We start from the raw sequence: 17,597 nt of genomic DNA on the forward strand, positions 1-17,597 counted from the left end.
ATATGAATTATCAAGCCCTATCTCCAGCCGCACGGATTATATTATGATCAACTTAATTTTTTTCTGAGTCTCTTACATGAATAATTTGAATCTTGAAATAAAAAGTGAACGTTTTGATTGTACATTAATTACCTGATAGGCTGATAATTATTAGGATATACAACAGCTAACTTGTACGCATATATTTGAAATTTGTAGTTCAGTGTGATCTCAATTGGAACTCTTGTGTGGTTAGTTAATAGTGCGTTAAGCAGTAATTTAATGGCGATAGACATTAATCAATGACAGTTGCGAGTTTTAATCTAGAGTTTTAGTGATCTCTTTATTATACTTAAGACTTAATGACCTTTGAACCCCAAGTTTTACATCAATATACCCAGATGTCCTTGTGTTTCAAAGTCATTCATTTTTGCCCCTGAAGTTGCAGGTGGGTATATTAGTGCAAACCTTGAGTTTCAGAAGGCCATTAAGCCTTTACTTAACGGTGACAATCTTTAAAAATGGTGCAAGAATTGTACTTGGGAAATATATGATACGCTTTGTTTTTAATTTGAAAATAGGAGGACCGGTTAAGTGTCGATGAAGCTTTACGGCGTCCTTATTTTACACAAAATGCACAAGGTCCTAAACATGGACCGATATAGATTGAATTGGCATCGCTGCATAAGAAGTTCCGTATACATAGAGGTACTTTGTTTATCTGGAGCTGTGCTAGCTGAAACTTAGTTGTAAGCAAATTGCATTTTTTTTGTTATCATATTTTATCTGTCTTCTGTAAGAGAACTGCACAAACTATTTCAACCTGTTGATATTGGGATGTCTTCTAGTTGATTGAGTTAGAGAACTGAACTGTACTGAAGTTGCGAGTTGAATGAATTACTACAGCCCAACCTGCACTTGTTCTACAAACATCTGGTTTAGTGTATATACATCATTTGATTATTTAGAACACAGTTGCATGACTAGTTGAAACTTATAGCATAAACCCAACAGTTGTAGATTTGTTCAATAATAGTTGAAAGCATAAAAAAGAAGATAAAAACGGTATCTTTACTTGTAAATTGATGTTCAAAAATTGTTGATAGCATAAAATAGTTTTTAAGTAGAACAAGATGACAGTCGTTGAGGCAGATAAGGGATAAATTATAATTATCTACAAGTAATTCAATCATATCTTATGATCCGCAAGTGTAAATGTCATTAAAAACGTTACATAATCTCTGCAGCCACTGCCCCATTCTTGTTTGCCAACAACCATACAAACATAATAGCTCTGCTTACATTATTGGCATGTGAGATGAATGAAACTGAGAAATTAATTGTGATATAATTCTATACAATTCTGTAAAAGAAGGGTTGATGTCCATTTGCAACATTACACCTAATTGAAAACAAAAAAGATAACATAGGAGCATTAGAGCAACTGTTGAAATGCGTCTGACGTGTGAGGCAAAAAAATTGTGCATGCAGTGTCTTAAAGAGTAAGCAGGAGAAAGAAACTTTTGATGCTAACGTACACTACTAGAAAAGCGGGCATTTCCGACCAAAATTTCCGACCGACCAAAGTGGTCGGAAAAAAAGCGGTCATTTTCGACCGACTTACCGACCAAACGCGATCGGTCGAAAAAAAGGCGTCATTTACGACCGCCATTACCGACCGCGCCAAATCAGTCGGTTATAATGGGCGTGGGTCCCGCTCACCAACGTTCTTCAGCTGACATGGACGCCACATCGGTAAAACCGACCAACCCATTTCCGACTGCCTGTGGTCATTTCCGACCACCTTGACTGGTTTAAAATAATTGGTAACATTTTAACTAGTTGTCGACCTGTGATTGGCTGAGTGGAGACGAGGTGGAGCCCAGATTATTTCCGACCGATTTTGACGGTCGGAAATGGCCTGCTTTGTTTCCGACCGAATTGAAACCCGGGCGGTCGGTTTTGACTTCTTAAAAAAACAATAATTTCCATTAGACTAAGTAAACTATTTAAAAAAAACTAAAAACATAGTACATCCGGAAAACCGACCACATTCAATATATTTCCTACCAAACTCATAATTTTAACACAGAAAACCGACCACATGCAACACATTTCCGACCAAACTCATAATTTTAACACAGAAAACCGACCAAATTTAACTCATTTCCGACCACAAACTCAAGTGCAGAAAGCCGACCATTTCGTTCTGTCATTTCTGACCGATTTAAAACCCTGGCGGTCGGTTTTGACTTGTGAGAAAAACAAAAAAAATTATTCGGCCAGGTAAACTTCTAAAAAAAAATTTTTAAAAATTGAAACTAGCTTTTAGTAAATTAATAAATTAATAAAAAATTATTCATCACTTAAAATTTAATTTTTAATTTTTTTTGTTTCCATAACAAAGTATAAATACTAACTAACTGATTTCAAATTAATTATTCAAACAACAGAAAAGTGTAGAATCTTTGTGATATGGTCTAATTTAAGGTACTAATCATGATAGCAAAAGAAGAAAAATATAAAAAAATTATAAAGACACTATTATGTTACGAATCATGCATTGCAGTGACACTACGTAGTGTTTTGATTTAAATGCTATCACAAGTCTACTGCACATCCAGACATCAGAATAAGCCTTTAATTAGAGATCAGAACTTGATAAGATTATAGATTAAACAAGAAGCAATTCTGACTTTGGCCAAGTAAATAAGTGCTAGCTCACAGTGGCAGAGCCAGACCAATTCTAGGGTACAAAAAATGTAGTTGTACGTGCAAATAGAGCTGTTCGTGAACAAGCTCGAGCTCGACTCGATAAAAACTCGGTTCGGCTCGGTTTGTTAAGAACTCGAGCTCGAGCTCGAACACATAAATGTGTTCGTTAAGAAAATGAGCTCGAGCCGAGCTTTTAGTGTGTTCGGTTCGAGCTCGGCTCGTTAAAACTCGAAAAAATACAATATTTTCAGGATAATTTCATAATATATACATGTTACTGAATGTCGAATTCAACATACAATATATCAAATTGATGAGGATAATATTAACTATAATATGGCTCTGTTCGTAAACACTCCTACGTGCAAACAGTATTTATTGTCGATGGGTAGATTTGATTCCATGTCCTTCATTCAAAATATTTATACCTTGAAAAACTTCGCAAATTGTTACTGCAAGATTTAAATATATACCAAGTACATGACAATACCCTATAGTTCTAACATCCACCAGCCAGGATAATTGTATTTTATGATACAATTATACGTACAGTTATCATATCTAAAAGTTCAGAATGGTCCGTGGGTATCCCATGTACTACATGGCTTGGCCCCTGAGCGTTTTTACAATCATTTCAATGTAAATTTGCTTGTTTATCCCACCTCTCATGAAACATGATTATTAGCTCAAGTGTTCAGCATGCTCATGAAGCTGTCTATAATTAGCGAAGGAAATGAAACATATTTTGAGAAGCAAATTCATGTCTAAGAGAATTTATGTAATAGTGAATAACTTATTAATAGGTTATATATGTAGGAATCCAGAAGAGTTGTCTTTATATACAGATATGATCAGTGGCGGGTGTACTGGTGCTAAAGGTAGGGCAAGTGACCTACCATTATTTTTTTTTTCCAATTTTTTTTTACATTCATATGCCATATGCTTACTGAAGTATATATAATATATCCGGTATGTTACCACCTCTGTCAAACTTCTCCATTGATTGATGTTTTTCACTCTAAAACTTCAAGTTCTTGATATGATTCATCTCTAAAATTCTCCTCTATGATACTCATAGTTTTAGATTGTTTAGAAATCGTAATTTGAAAAAGAAAAATTAGAGACTACAAGGTGTTCGATAAAATGTCACGCTGAATTTTCTCTGCATATGTTAAATGTGTAACACACCATTCACTACATCCTGTATCCGCCACTGGATATGATGTTAGCTATTAGATAGAACGATTAACCAACTAATTGAGGGCTTTGAACGACATAAAGAAAAATTCATGAGCTGGTCCTGTTTATAAGAAAATTAAGAATTTCAAAAAAAGAAACAATTCTCAAAAGTTGATTTGAGAGTACCAACTAGGCAACTACCAATTGCCCTGGAATCTTGAAATTAATATTGCACTTAACGCGATCCTCTTGATAATCTCGATGTCCTTAGAACTGTAGCATGTATAATAAAACAAACACTACAATTTTATTACACAAACTCAAAGCCGCAACTTTCTATATTTCTATTACAACACAAGGCTACGGCCTTTCTTTCAAACTAGAGCTTCAGCTCTTACAAATTTTTCTCTGTTGTTGTGTTTCTGTTTCACTCCATGTATTCTTAACATTCATGCACACCAGCATATATAGTGTACCTGCTGTCGTAATCTCTTAGGTAAACAAGCTAGACATTCTAACATTGCAAACTGGCAGTTAGTAGTTTGATTATTAAGGATTCTAGGGGGAAGGACCCACTGAGGACACTCTGGAGACTGAAAAACGGTGGGAGCACACCTGATCAGACACGACCCGAAACCCGACCCAACCCGAAACCCGATTTACTGAGACAAAAACCCGAAAGTGACCCGAAAATCACCCGATTGACCCGAAATGGACCCGAAATGACCCGAAATTAAAATTTCATTTCTAATAACTTCAATTTTCAATTTTATTCAATTTTAAGCGATTTTAGCTTGACCCGAAATCGACCCAATTGCTGACACGAACACGACCTGTTACCCGAAATTGCCACCTATTGTCACGTAAACATTTAAATTACGATAATTACAGTAATGAAGGAGTCTATAAAATAAAAGGGTCATTTTTATTATATATATAAAAGCTTCATAAAAAGCTTATGAGGAACATACATCATTCAAACAGCTTAAAGAAGAAATATGTTTTCTTCATCAGTTTTACCACCACCACAGTTGTCAAATATCGGGTCAACTCTCTGGGGACAAGACGCAAACTCATACACCATGAGGTATTTAGGGCTGGGTTTTTTCTTGATGCAAATGATGGCATCTCTCAAGTAAAAAAAGTCTCATCCTGCTGGCAGCCAAGATACATATTGAAGCCATCTCCAATTTTGCTTCGAATCGCTTTCTCGATTGCACTTCTGGAGTATTTCACAGTCGTTGATATCTTGATACCATTTGTGTCCAATAACTTTGTTATGTTGTTGAGACTGACTCTGTCCACAAAGTTGAGATAATCAGAAGGCGTCCAGTCTTCAAAGCACACCCCATGTGTGTTGTACTTGTGACGCCATAAATTCACAGCTGGTACTCCTTGTACTATGGGAGGCCATGATATGGTTAGCCTTGCTTTAAATCGCTCCAACTGCATGCATGCGTGGAACTATGTTATTAATAAATTTTTATATAGTATAGTAGAGCATATATTCATATTAGTAATAGAGATCAGAGATTCATTACCAGGGCATCGGGGATTCGGGGTTTCGGCTTGCCATCTTTACCATAGCAATAGTCCTCCGTCATCCCACTGGCATTTCCAGCCCAAATGCCGGGCATGAAGAATCTATCAGGTAAGTTTGGTATACACTTGTTGACATACTTGCAGTAAGTGGGAGCCCAGGTAATGGAGTACTGGTAATGCGTAACTGCGTTGTAGGTGCCTATTCGTGGCGGCTGGCGCTAGGCATTAGACCCGACAATTTTTCATACGACATGAAAACATGACACGAAAACGACACAGAAATTTAGTATTTGCGTTTGCATTTTGAGTACACGACATAAAAATACACAAATATGAAGTATTTGACTGAGATGCAATGTCGGTTTTGTGATTACCTTGTGGATACAAGACACCAAGTACACGAAATAAATATAATTTTATAATTAAATATGTATACTTAATTATAAATGCATATTTATAATAACTACATGTATATTTTCTTTTAACATAACGCATAATTTATAATATTGAAAGTATAAATAATTTAAATGTATATATTTCATATAATTTTGTAATTTTTTTACCTAGAAGTCTACTCCCTCCGTCTCATTTTAACTGTTTTTGATTTTTTTACACTAATTTTAAGATGTTAAAAAAATCACATCTAAACATAATTATTTTTTATAAAATTTATATCAAATAAAAGTTAATATAAACTTTTTTTTATATAAGAATTGAATTTTTTTTATCGAATGTAGATATTGTTCTTTTACACCTCAATATACGTGCCAAAGAGTCAAATATCGGTTAAAATGAGACAGAGGGAGTTATATTTACTTTAATTTATATATTTAATTATATTTATATTCAATTTTATACGAAACACGCACGAGAACGGCACGAAACACGCACAAACGACAAGAAAGTACACAAACCCCCTAAATGGGGGTCAGTTTGTGTTTTGTCTTTGAGTACACGACACGAAAAACTACATGATACAAAAATATACGATACGAAAGAATCTACATGTCTACTGAGCACTAGAAAGGATTTTATTGCAAGCTACAACCACTAGAAACAATACAAAAATCTGTGTTTTCATTTTAGATATATTGTAATAGGAAAACAGAGAGTATGTACCCCCAACAGCAAGTGTAAACCACGCAATGTTAACTAGGTTCATGTTCAAGGGAGAGCCATTAGAGAGAGAACCCATAGAATTCGTACCTTATTTCTAGTACTAGTCAGGGTTCTGCAGCAGAACTTCACGTGCAAAATATGTCAATACCTATGTATTGTATTTCAAAATCATTTTTGAACACACACAATGATGAAAAAACATGAAAAAAAACATGTATTTAGATTTAGATCTTAAAAATCTATTTAAAATTTAGGATTTTGCATCAGAACCTTGGTGGTTCTCTAATTCTATTTCAAGGACTGGTTCTCTCTTGAGTGCGACCCATGTTAACTAATTTATGTATAAATATAACTGAACCCGTTTTTACTTAATTACACCCCCAAAAAGATGTCTATTTATTAAAGAAAGTTTATTACAATATTCTTACTATAATTATTTATCAACTTTTAATTTTTAGTAAATTATAATTAATTTTTAGCTTATGATTGCTTTTAGTTAAATCTTAAAACAGAAGTTGGCCAAGTTACATCACTACACATTTTAACTTACATATCGCTCATTTTTTAGTTTGCCCAGCGCCATGCAAGTAGAATGTATTTTTTTTGCAAGTAAAATATGTAAGCGTTATGTAAGTAGTTTTCCAAGTGCAACACAACACTTATATAACACTTCAATAAACACTATATAAGTTGAATGTATATGAGAATATTACTTCAATAGCATTTTAGAAGTGCTATTAAAGCTATTTTAGAAAAGCGTAAAGTGATGCATTACTAAAATTTATAATTTTATAAATTTTCTAAATTTTATTTTTATTCGAATTATTCTTCATATTTTGATAAATATAATAAAAACAAACAAAATGCACAATTTAGTTTTATTAGATAGAACGATTAACCAACTAATCGAGGGTCAATGAAACTTGGAACGACATAAAGAAAAATTCATGAGCTGGTCCTGTTTATAAGAAAATTAAGAAACAATTCTCAAAAGTTGATTTGAGAGTACCAACTAGGCAACTACCAATTGCACTGGAATCTTGAAATCATGCACTTAACGCGATCCTTTATCTCTTCATCAAAACATTGGCGTACAGACTTGTCAGAAAGCAACTCTCATCAGAATAGTTTGCTCACAAGTCTACAGCAACGTGGATCCGTTGTCACGAAGATAGGAACCAAATTTCTTTTCCGCAAAATCAAATCAGTGCTTGACGGTATTTTCTAATTGATGAATTATATATTTGTTCATTTGCCTGTAGCCATTTAAGATTCTATAACTGTCTATTTGTTTTAAAAAGACTTGCCATAATACCTAATTAACTACCAATGTGTGTGTCGACCAACATATATATTCAATAGCTAACCTAACTTGACTAAATAGACTTGAGATTGTAGCATTTCGTGTCCAGTCAATCTGGAGACGTTGTTAGTTGGTAATGGGAATCAATCTGAGAATGATATGTACTAGGATAATTGCGGATTTTCTTTTTTAGTTTGGTCAACATTGCCAGGCTTAGTGCTGAAACGTAGAGGCCAAAACGTATCATGTCAAGTCATAACCAAATTCTTTTTAGAGATATGTAATTTACAGGTTGGTTGTAGTCCGAATATTAATTTGGTCAAGTTTATCGTGGTAAAAAAAAGAACGGATCACAAAGAAGTGTGTAATTTCATGATACAAGCATATTATTAAGTATTAACCATGTGTGATTTGTGAGGATAAATAAGGTCATTGGCCACCATAAAAGAAATCGGTGGTATCATTTAATATTTAGAAAAATACCTGAACAAATTTTAGGCAACTGATATTTAACGGGAATGTGTAATTTTTAATTATACTAAACCTCATGCATACACCAATATAAGTTTATTTAATTTAAAATATAAGTTTGGTGTACACTCACCCACATACTTGCAGTAAGTGGGAGCCCAAGTAATGGAGTACTGGTAATGTGCGACTGCCTTATAGTTGCCTATTCGTGGCGGCTGGTGCTCGTGCGACTGCCTTGTAGTTGCCTATTCGTGGCGGCTGGGGCTGAGCACCAGAAAGGATATTGCAAGCTGCTACAACAACCAGAAACAATAGAAAAATATGTGGTTTTATCATTTTAGTTATATTTTAGTAGTAAAATAGAGAGAATGTAGCTAGTGAAGATGATTAATGATTCATGCACGCAGAAACCGAATTTATACTAGTTAACATCAACAAGCTAGTGTTAAACCATGCACGTATGATAACAAATTTATGTATGAATTTAACTCAACACGTTTTTACTATAATTATTTATTAAGAAAGTTTGTTACAATATTTTTACTATAATTATTTATTAACTTTTAATTTTTAGTTTATATAATTGCTTTTACTTATATCTCTTGAAACACAAATTGGCCAAGTTAATTCGTTTGTTAAAACCTTAGATGTTGACTTGCACATTACAAGATTGTTTAGTTTATTAATGAAAGTTGTTACAACATTCTTACTATGATTTTCTATTAACCTTTAATTTTTGGAAAATTTATTTTTTTTTGCTTATAATTGCTTTTTTTTTGTCAGGTTGCTTATAATTGCTTTTAGTTAAATGTTGAAACATAACTTGCCCTAATTAATACGTCTGTTAAAACCTTATACGTGCACTCCAATATTAACCCATTAAAGAAACTAGTTGAGAAGGCGCGCGCTGCGGCGGCCTATAAAAATTATATTAATGATTCAATATTAAAATTTGAAGAAATTTTGTGGCTGTCTATAAAAAATATATTAATAATTAAAAATTAATATTTGTAGGATAAAATAAATATTATATTATAAAAATCTTGATGTAATACCAATACTAATATATAAAATTGCAAAATTGGACTATAATTCATGGTGAAAAATTGAAAATAAATTTCTACACGTAATTAACATTTTAAAACACGACGAATCTTAATTTTATTTATGTGTTTTTTTAAAGTAATAATGTTCTTACATTGTCACCTTCCTCCAATTTTTTTTGGATTGGTTGTGCACAAAAACATCTAACTTAAATTCGTGATATAGCGGTCTATAATTACCCTTGCTTGTAACAAGCTTTATTTTTTTAATACTGTATAAACAGTCTTCACTTAAAAGTTCCTTGAACGGAGCAAACAGATAATACATGAATAATTTTTTCATGTATACAAAGTAAATCATATGAAAATTAAAAACAAATATGTCCGATGAACATAACAAATATTATAAAAGAATAACCAACAAACATACATTACTAATAGTTAATTTATTGATATCATCCATCAATATCATGTCAAGACTATATTCTTATCCCGTGTTTGGATTTGTCGACTCCCATAGCGGTCTATAACTACCTTTGATTGCAATAACCTTTATTTTTTTTAATATCGTATAAACATCCTTCACTTATCGTTGTAGAATAACGGCAACACCGAGTTAAAATCGAGCAAAAGAACTATCACTGGAGAGAGGTAGGGTTGTGGTATTGAGAGAGAGTAGGTTGTGTTTAGATGATCCAAAACCTTACAACCTATAGGGGTATTTATAGGTGTAGAGAGACTTGTGTGCTACTCTTTACCATAATTAAATAATCTGAAACAAAATCAGATTAAAATTTTTAAGCTGCTATATTCCATAAATAATCTGAAACAAAATCAGATTCTTAAACTTACTTCTAATATATCCGAAACTAAAAAAAAAGGTAGTTCTAATTTTTGATATTTTTCATCCGAAAATTCCAGAAAATTAGAAAAATAAAACAGAGCGGTGTGAGAGGTGCCACATACACGCCCCTCGCTTCTCCTTTATATAGAAACAAAATCAGATTAAAACTTTCAAACTACTATATTCCATAGATAATCTGAAACAAAATCAAATTCTGAAACCTGCTTCTAACATATCCGAAAGTAATTCTAATTTTTGATAATTTTCATCCGCTTCTCCTTTATACAAATATATTGATTTTGTATCTTGAAGCAATTAAGTTCTTGTTATTAATTTATTATAGGCTTTAATAATAGGTTATATAACTAGCGGAAAGTTAGCGGTAAGCAAATTGCATTTTCTTTATTATCATATTTTACCAGTCTTGTATCTTGTAAGAGACGCAACTCTTGAAATCCGTCTGACATATGAGGCAAAAAATTGTGTATGCAGTGTCGAGCAACCTAATAGCTTTGCTTGCATTTGGCATTGGAGATGAATGAAACTGAGAAAATATTTGTTTGGAATCAAATTCGGTGGATTAATTTTTAAGAATTTGTGACACTTATTATGAAGAAAAGACAAAGCTTGTGACACTTATCATATAACATTTTTTTTAAAACAAATTTGAGAAGGATTAGTCCAAGATTGGACTCAATTTGCTTGAAAGTCTTCCGTATCAAGTTAGTTACAACGTTGCACAATGAACTTAATTAAGTTGCAAATTATTTGCGTGTAATAGTTTAATATAATTTTGCAACTAAGAGAGCTCACAATATAAGTGGAAATTAATTTGTGCAAATGTGCACCAAGAAAGAAAAAGGAGTTGAGCACAATTTATAAGACCCTAGCTAGTGAAACCTTTTCGGCACTCCTATTTGAAAACTCCCAAACTGAAAGGCTGAGTGGCAATGGTGTATCTAAGCTCTGATGTGTATATTACTATCTATGGTCCTCCATGCTTGGTGTTTAATATTTCCGTTCTTAATAAGAAATAATTAAAAGTATCATCATATGATAAATCCAACAAACAATTCAGCAGACTCTTAAGCTGCAAAAAATAATATTTGTATACTTCCAAATCATGCAACATGGTCTCAAAGTTGTCAAACAAATGTCTGGTTCCATTGATACGGTGAACCCTGCTACAGTGAAGCGAAGAAATTTAATACATTAACTATGCTTGGGTCGAATCTCAATCCCCTGCATTATGAATCCAAACTTATTGAGTCCATCTATCACACTTATCTCCAAATCCTTGTTTTTCCCTCCTTTGTTGAAGTACTCTCCCAACTCAACTTCTAACCAACCGTCTTTTCTCCCCACAGGATATTGACTACCAGTTTCTCTAATTATACGGTGTAGATAAACAACCCGCTTGACGCTTTCATCTTCACTACTCCCGACAGAAGCTTCAAAAGGAGCTCGATTTTCTGCAGGGAAATAACAACCAAACCTAGTCCAGACAGCTTCAAGAGGAGCTCGATTTTCTGCTGGAAAATAATATCCACCATAAGTCTCCCATTTGTATACAAGATAAGTTGCATAACTCGTATGTGGTGACAACATGAAAGTCCTTATCTTTCCATGGATTTCTAACCAATCATCACAGGGAGGAGTTTCGAATACTTCGACAAATCTGTGTTTGGACAACGTAACATTTATAATATATTAGCCAACATTATTCAGTCTCTACCATAACAAACTTAATGAACAGAGTCTGCCTTTATTTTTAAATAACCTTGTTTCACGATATGTAGGGTTCCAAAGACCTTCAGGATTCAGTGTAATTGAGAGACTAGTTATCGTGAAACACTTCTTCCCAGTCCACTTGTCTAAGAAAAAAAAACTCTATACATAGCATAAAATCATGTTTATCAGCATCCTTACAAATAAGACTCTCAGAGCTACAGCCACAATTCAACACCATATAATAAAATCATTGTGAAAATACTATTAATTAATCAGAAATAGTTAAGGGAAAATAAGAATTACCTTAGTGTTGGCATCAATGAGAGGATTACCAGTGAGAAAGAGATACAAATCTTTCTTGGATGCAAAAGAAATACAGGGCAAGAAATCCGTGCGGCACAAATATTGTTGATAATCATTGGGTAAAAGTCTCTCCCAAACTGCATCCGATCCTGCAGCTGACCGAAAACTTTTTGACACAACTGATAGCCTGCACGCATCAACAGGGCTCGTATGGGACACAACTTGTTCCATTAACCCTTCGGGTAACTTGCTGAATAAATTGGTGTCATCGCCACCCTCTTCTCCTTCATTTGACATCTCTCTGTCTCTTCTTTTGATACTCGTCTTGGAATATGAATGACCAACGTTAAAGGACTTGTAGTAGTGGTTAATACTCTCTCTATAACACACACACACAAAAAAAAACTTGATAACTAACTTGAATGAAAAATGTCATATGTAATGCTTAACGAAACCATTTTCTAACAATAGAAAAGGATCAACGGGCTCTAAGTTCTAAAACAATGAAAACTATATAATTAAGAACGTGAAGAAGTTCTTACTTACCTCGCTTGGGTCGGAGCTCCATACCATAGATCTGTATGCCACATTTGGGTTTTCCACTTTTTACTTCTCTAACAGTAATCTCCAGATCCCTGGTCTCTCCGTCATTGTGGAAGTAGTCACCTAACTCAACTTCAAACAGATAATCTAGTGGTTCCGCTACATGCTTAATATATTGGCATTCAGACATGGCAATTATAGGGTCAAAATAGACAAATTTCTTCATGCTTTCTTCCCGAGTGATGCCAATGGAAGTCTCAAGGGGTACGTGAAATCCATAATAAAAGACACTTGTGAAAGCAAAACGAAGGTAAGCCGTGTACGTTGTATTAGATGACAACTTAGAAGTGCTTACGTTCCCCTTAATTTCAAGCCATACCACGTGACCAAGCCTAAGCCTGAAATTTTCTATGTTTGATGAATGCAAATAAATAAACACTAAAGAAAGAATATAAAGAAAAAAGAATTTGTTGTACCATGTCTTAGGAGGTTTCTAGTAATCTGAGTCTAGAAATGTGACAGAGAGATTGCGCATCTCCAACCGTCGTTTCCCAGTCCATTTGTCTAAGAAATAAGAAACTTAATTCCAAGTGGAAGTCAGTAAGTTCCATAACAAATTAACCAAAGCAGGAAAACAGAACATTAGATGAAATTTTAACAAAATGAGGAATCAACTTGTAATTAACAAAGTCCATTGGGTTTAATTTTAGTAGCAGAAACCTGAATCATAGCTGTTATCATCACCTTCAGTAAATCACAAATAAAACATGATATCAGCTATTATAAAAACAAATTAAACATGATCGGAGAAATCTAAGAGGTACATAAAGACATCATCCTTGCAAGAATCAAATCAAATGAAATAAATTATATATATAATAAAGAAACCTTGATTGAAGGTAATGGGGGTCATGGTGAGTGAAATGAAGACATCCTTTCTAGAATCCCAATCACCACTGAGAGCAGGTTCATGTTCCGAAATGATGAACGAATCCCAAACAAAGTTGGAATCAGCAACTGACTGGAACAATTTAGACACACTAGACAATCTAATGGCATCTACAGGGCTCGTACGTGCCACAACTTGTTGCATGAATTTTTCTCTAAAACCTTCAGGTAGTTTCATGAACAAATCACCCATCGATCTCTCCTATGTCCTGTCCTGTCCTTTGGTAAGTTTCTCTTGTATTTCCGGGGGGAAATGGCCCTGGTTATCACAAATAATACAACAAATGTCCAGAATATCAGATTTATACACACACCAGACACCCTCGCCCTTAACTCTCTCCGTTCAAACTCGCACCTCAGGTTTAACACACAACAGCCTCTCCCCGATCTCCAATTCAATCTCAAACAACCACCATCACAAGCATATACGTACACACAAATATATCTACAGCCGCGCACATCAACACATATGTAACAATCAAAGAAAAGAAAGAATCAGTACTGATCACCTGAGTTACTCACTTGAAGTCGCCGATTCATTCCATATCCCTAACCCCTAAACTCTGCTGCTGGATTGCGTGCGTTGTGTGAAAAAGAGGGGGCAAAAAAAAAAAATCTATTTATGTGCATGGTTGGCTACCTCCGTCAACCTTGAAAACGCAGCTGAGAATGCTAGTTTTTGTTTCACGACTTAACAAGCAACTTTCCCACACAGTTTAATCACTTAAAAAAATGAAAGATGATTTTTTTTTTAAAGTTTACCCAAACGGCCGTTATATAGGGCTGTAAAATGATACGGGAGATATGTGATACACCTATGCTCAAGTATCGAATCATATATAGATTGTCCGGATTTGGGTCCGAGATCATTTACTTTGAATATAAACCGATCCCGGATATTTGAGATTCGGATCTGAATCGAATATGATCCAGTATCATATTTTCTATTTTTTAACCATATAACTTATGATACATCGAATATGAGTCAAATATGATCCATTAACATAAGATATTCAATTATTCAAATAATTATCATTTAATCTAAGCAAACATATTTTTATAAAATAAAATAATTTTAAATAACAAATGTGATGATTTAAAATATACTATGTGTATTAGTTTGAATCTAAATATGAACAGTGGATCATATTCGGGTATTCGGGTAGGATCATATTATGAAAAATTAATTATATGAGATCGGATTTGAGCGGGTATAAATGTGCTCATATCCGGGATCATATATTATACGGCCTTAATTTTTCCGTCAGATTTGGATCGTCTTCAAAACGGATATGAGATCGGTATCATATTTTCGAGCCGGATATAAGCGGCAACATCGGATAGTCCGTATCGATTTACAATCCTACTATTATATTCTTAAAGCTTGTAATGCTAGTTTAATCAATTTATTAAATTTACCTCTCTTCGTTGAAACTCGCACCACTAGTTAAACACACACCAGCCTCTCCCCGACCTCCAATTCAATCTCAAACAACCACCATCACAAGTATATACATACACACAAATATATCTACAGCCGCGCACATCAACACATATGTAACAATCAAAGAAAAGAAAGAATCGGTCCTGATTACCTCTGTTACTCACTTGAAGTCCCCGATTCATTCCATATCCCTAACCCCTAAACTCTACTGCTTGATTGCTTGCGTTGTGTGAACAAGAGAGAAAAAGAAATTTCTATTTATGTGTCAGGCCAAATTAATTTTAAAGTCCCTCAACTATAGGCATTTTCTTTCTAGGTCCTGATCTATAAATAAAAAGGGTTAATTATCAAGTTGGTCACTGAAGTGGGCTTAATGTATCAAGTTGGTCACTGAACTCAAAATGGTATCAAGATGGTCACTGAAGTGGTCATAAATATCAAACAAGTACCTTGAAATATGAGTTCAAGCACTAAAAATATTATTTATAAAGTGTTACATATTATTTTTAAATGTTACCAAAACCAAGTAAAATGTTATGACTTCTAATATTTATGACAAAAAATTTAGATTTTATCAAATTTATTTATTATTTATTTTTAATTAAAACAAAGAAATAACTATATAATAAAATATAAATAATAAATAAACTTGATAAAATCTAAATTTTTTGTCATAAATATTAGAAGTCATAACCTTTTACTTGGTTTTGGTAACATTCAAAAATAATGTGTAAAACTTTATAAATAATATTTTTAGTGCTTGAACTCATATTTCAAGGTACTTGTTTGATTTTTATGACCATTTCAGTGACCATCTTGATACCATTTTGAGTTCAGTGACCAACTTGATACATTAAGCCCACTTCAGTGACCAACTTGATAATTAACCCTAAATAAAAATAGATAAGTAATTAGGTACTTGTTCAAATAAAAACCACACTTAACATAAAAACCTAAAAACTAGTTTCAAAATGATCAAATATCTTCTCAAACTTTTAAAAACTAACAATATTCTCCCATAGTTTTGCCATCAACGTTTCAAAACTTACACTTTCTACTCCTGCCACGTTAGCACAGGGTTCCACGCCACCCTGCCACGTCAGTACTGGGGGGCCGCCAGGCTCACGTGGCAGCTGCCATGTCATCAGTGGGGACCACCTCGGCTGCCACGTCAGCACCTGCCACGTCAGCGTGGGTCCCCCCAGAAAATAAAATAATAAAAATAAAATGGAGTGCGGTTAGCAATTATGTAGTGCTAACAGCAAAAATGGGAGTGAAATTAGTGGTTTTTAGGTTTGTATGCTACCTTGGTTTGTAGTTGAATAAGCCCCTGTAGCCTCATTTGGTTAGATGTAACCCAACACCGTAATTTGAACTTCCTTGAAACTGAATTAGGTTAGAGTGTGTGGTTGTATAGCATTTTATTTAACCTATGTAACTCACAGTTCCTGCGTATCCAATATATAGCTCAGATGTGGTTATTCTGAGTTACAGTGTGATGTTTGATATATTTTTTCAAACTTTCCTTATTAATAATATAATTACTATATATATAAATAATATGTTATATAAATTACTTATTTATATACGCTAATCTTAGTTTATTTTACTTAGTATTTTATATATGTTACAATTATTTCTCAATACTAATTATTATTATAATTTCATATTATAATATTTCGTATGTCAATATTTTTAAAATCATGTATGTACAATTTTAATTTTGTATTTTTTATAATATAACTTTAACTAATTATATTTTGTAAGTAAGTTGTTTTAAATAATATACATAAATATAATTCTTAATTTTCAATTTTATTAATATAATTATAGTTATTCTTAATTATATTTTTATATAATTAAGTTATCTTACTATAATATATAAAATTTTATAAAAGACATGAATATAATTATAGTAACATACCAAACACGTATTTCATTAATATATTAATATATCAACTTATTTTAATAATCTTTTTATTTATTTTATAAATCTCAATATATAATTTCTTATTTTTAATATTATACTAAAATTTATATTACTTTATTTAATCTTACATTTCAAATAATTTTAACTTTTTATATGTTATATAAATTCATTAATTTTATATTATACGTATTATCAAATTTCAATTATATAGTTACATCCTTATATAAAGAAAACACACCAAACACAGTTTTCAGAATTCCACGATAAATGGACATTGTAACCTAGTTCCATGGAACTTCTACTGGCTGTGTAACTCAAAATTCTGTCAACCGAACGATACATACATACATACATATATATATATATATATATATATATATATATATATATATATAGAGTCCTACTCGAATAAAAACCTTCTTATTCTAGAAACTAAAAACCAAGCTGGAATATCACTAAATACTAAAGCAAATACCACTAAATCCTTAAACAACCTCATCTTC

The 17,597-nt window shown here is 33.0% G+C and overlaps 2 protein-coding genes across 6 annotated transcripts; both read right to left on the bottom strand.

Moving 5' to 3' along the window:
- Positions 1-5,004: 5,004 nt before the first annotated feature.
- LOC135152719 (ribonuclease M-like) lies at positions 5,005-5,510 on the bottom strand. The gene is made up of 2 exons (XM_064093802.1): positions 5,415-5,510; positions 5,005-5,319 (listed from the first exon to the last, which is right to left on the bottom strand). The coding sequence occupies exons 1-2, from the start codon at positions 5,508-5,510 to the stop codon at positions 5,005-5,007; spliced, it is 411 nt and encodes a 136-aa protein (XP_063949872.1).
- Positions 5,511-11,280: 5,770 nt separating this feature from the next.
- On the bottom strand, positions 11,281-15,468 carry LOC108220185 (putative F-box protein PP2-B12). Of its 5 annotated transcripts, none has more exons than XM_064092808.1 (6): positions 13,661-15,468; positions 13,249-13,351; positions 12,776-13,170; positions 12,230-12,606; positions 11,976-12,085; positions 11,281-11,873 (listed from the first exon to the last, which is right to left on the bottom strand). In XM_064092808.1, the coding sequence occupies exons 3-6, from the start codon at positions 12,996-12,998 to the stop codon at positions 11,408-11,410; spliced, it is 1,176 nt and encodes a 391-aa protein (XP_063948878.1). In that variant the 5' UTR covers positions 12,999-13,170; positions 13,249-13,351; positions 13,661-15,468; the 3' UTR covers positions 11,281-11,407. The 5 variants fall into 5 exon arrangements, with proteins under 5 accessions (XP_063948878.1, XP_063948876.1, XP_063948877.1 ...); XM_064092806.1 differs by having other exon boundaries at positions 13,249-13,516; XM_064092807.1 differs by having other exon boundaries at positions 13,249-13,979; positions 15,316-15,467.
- Positions 15,469-17,597: the final 2,129 nt, after the last annotated feature.

The sequence above is a fragment of the Daucus carota genome, chromosome 5 (genome assembly GCF_001625215.2).
Source record: "Daucus carota subsp. sativus chromosome 5, DH1 v3.0, whole genome shotgun sequence".
In the NCBI taxonomy this organism is placed as follows: domain Eukaryota; kingdom Viridiplantae; phylum Streptophyta; class Magnoliopsida; order Apiales; family Apiaceae; genus Daucus; species Daucus carota.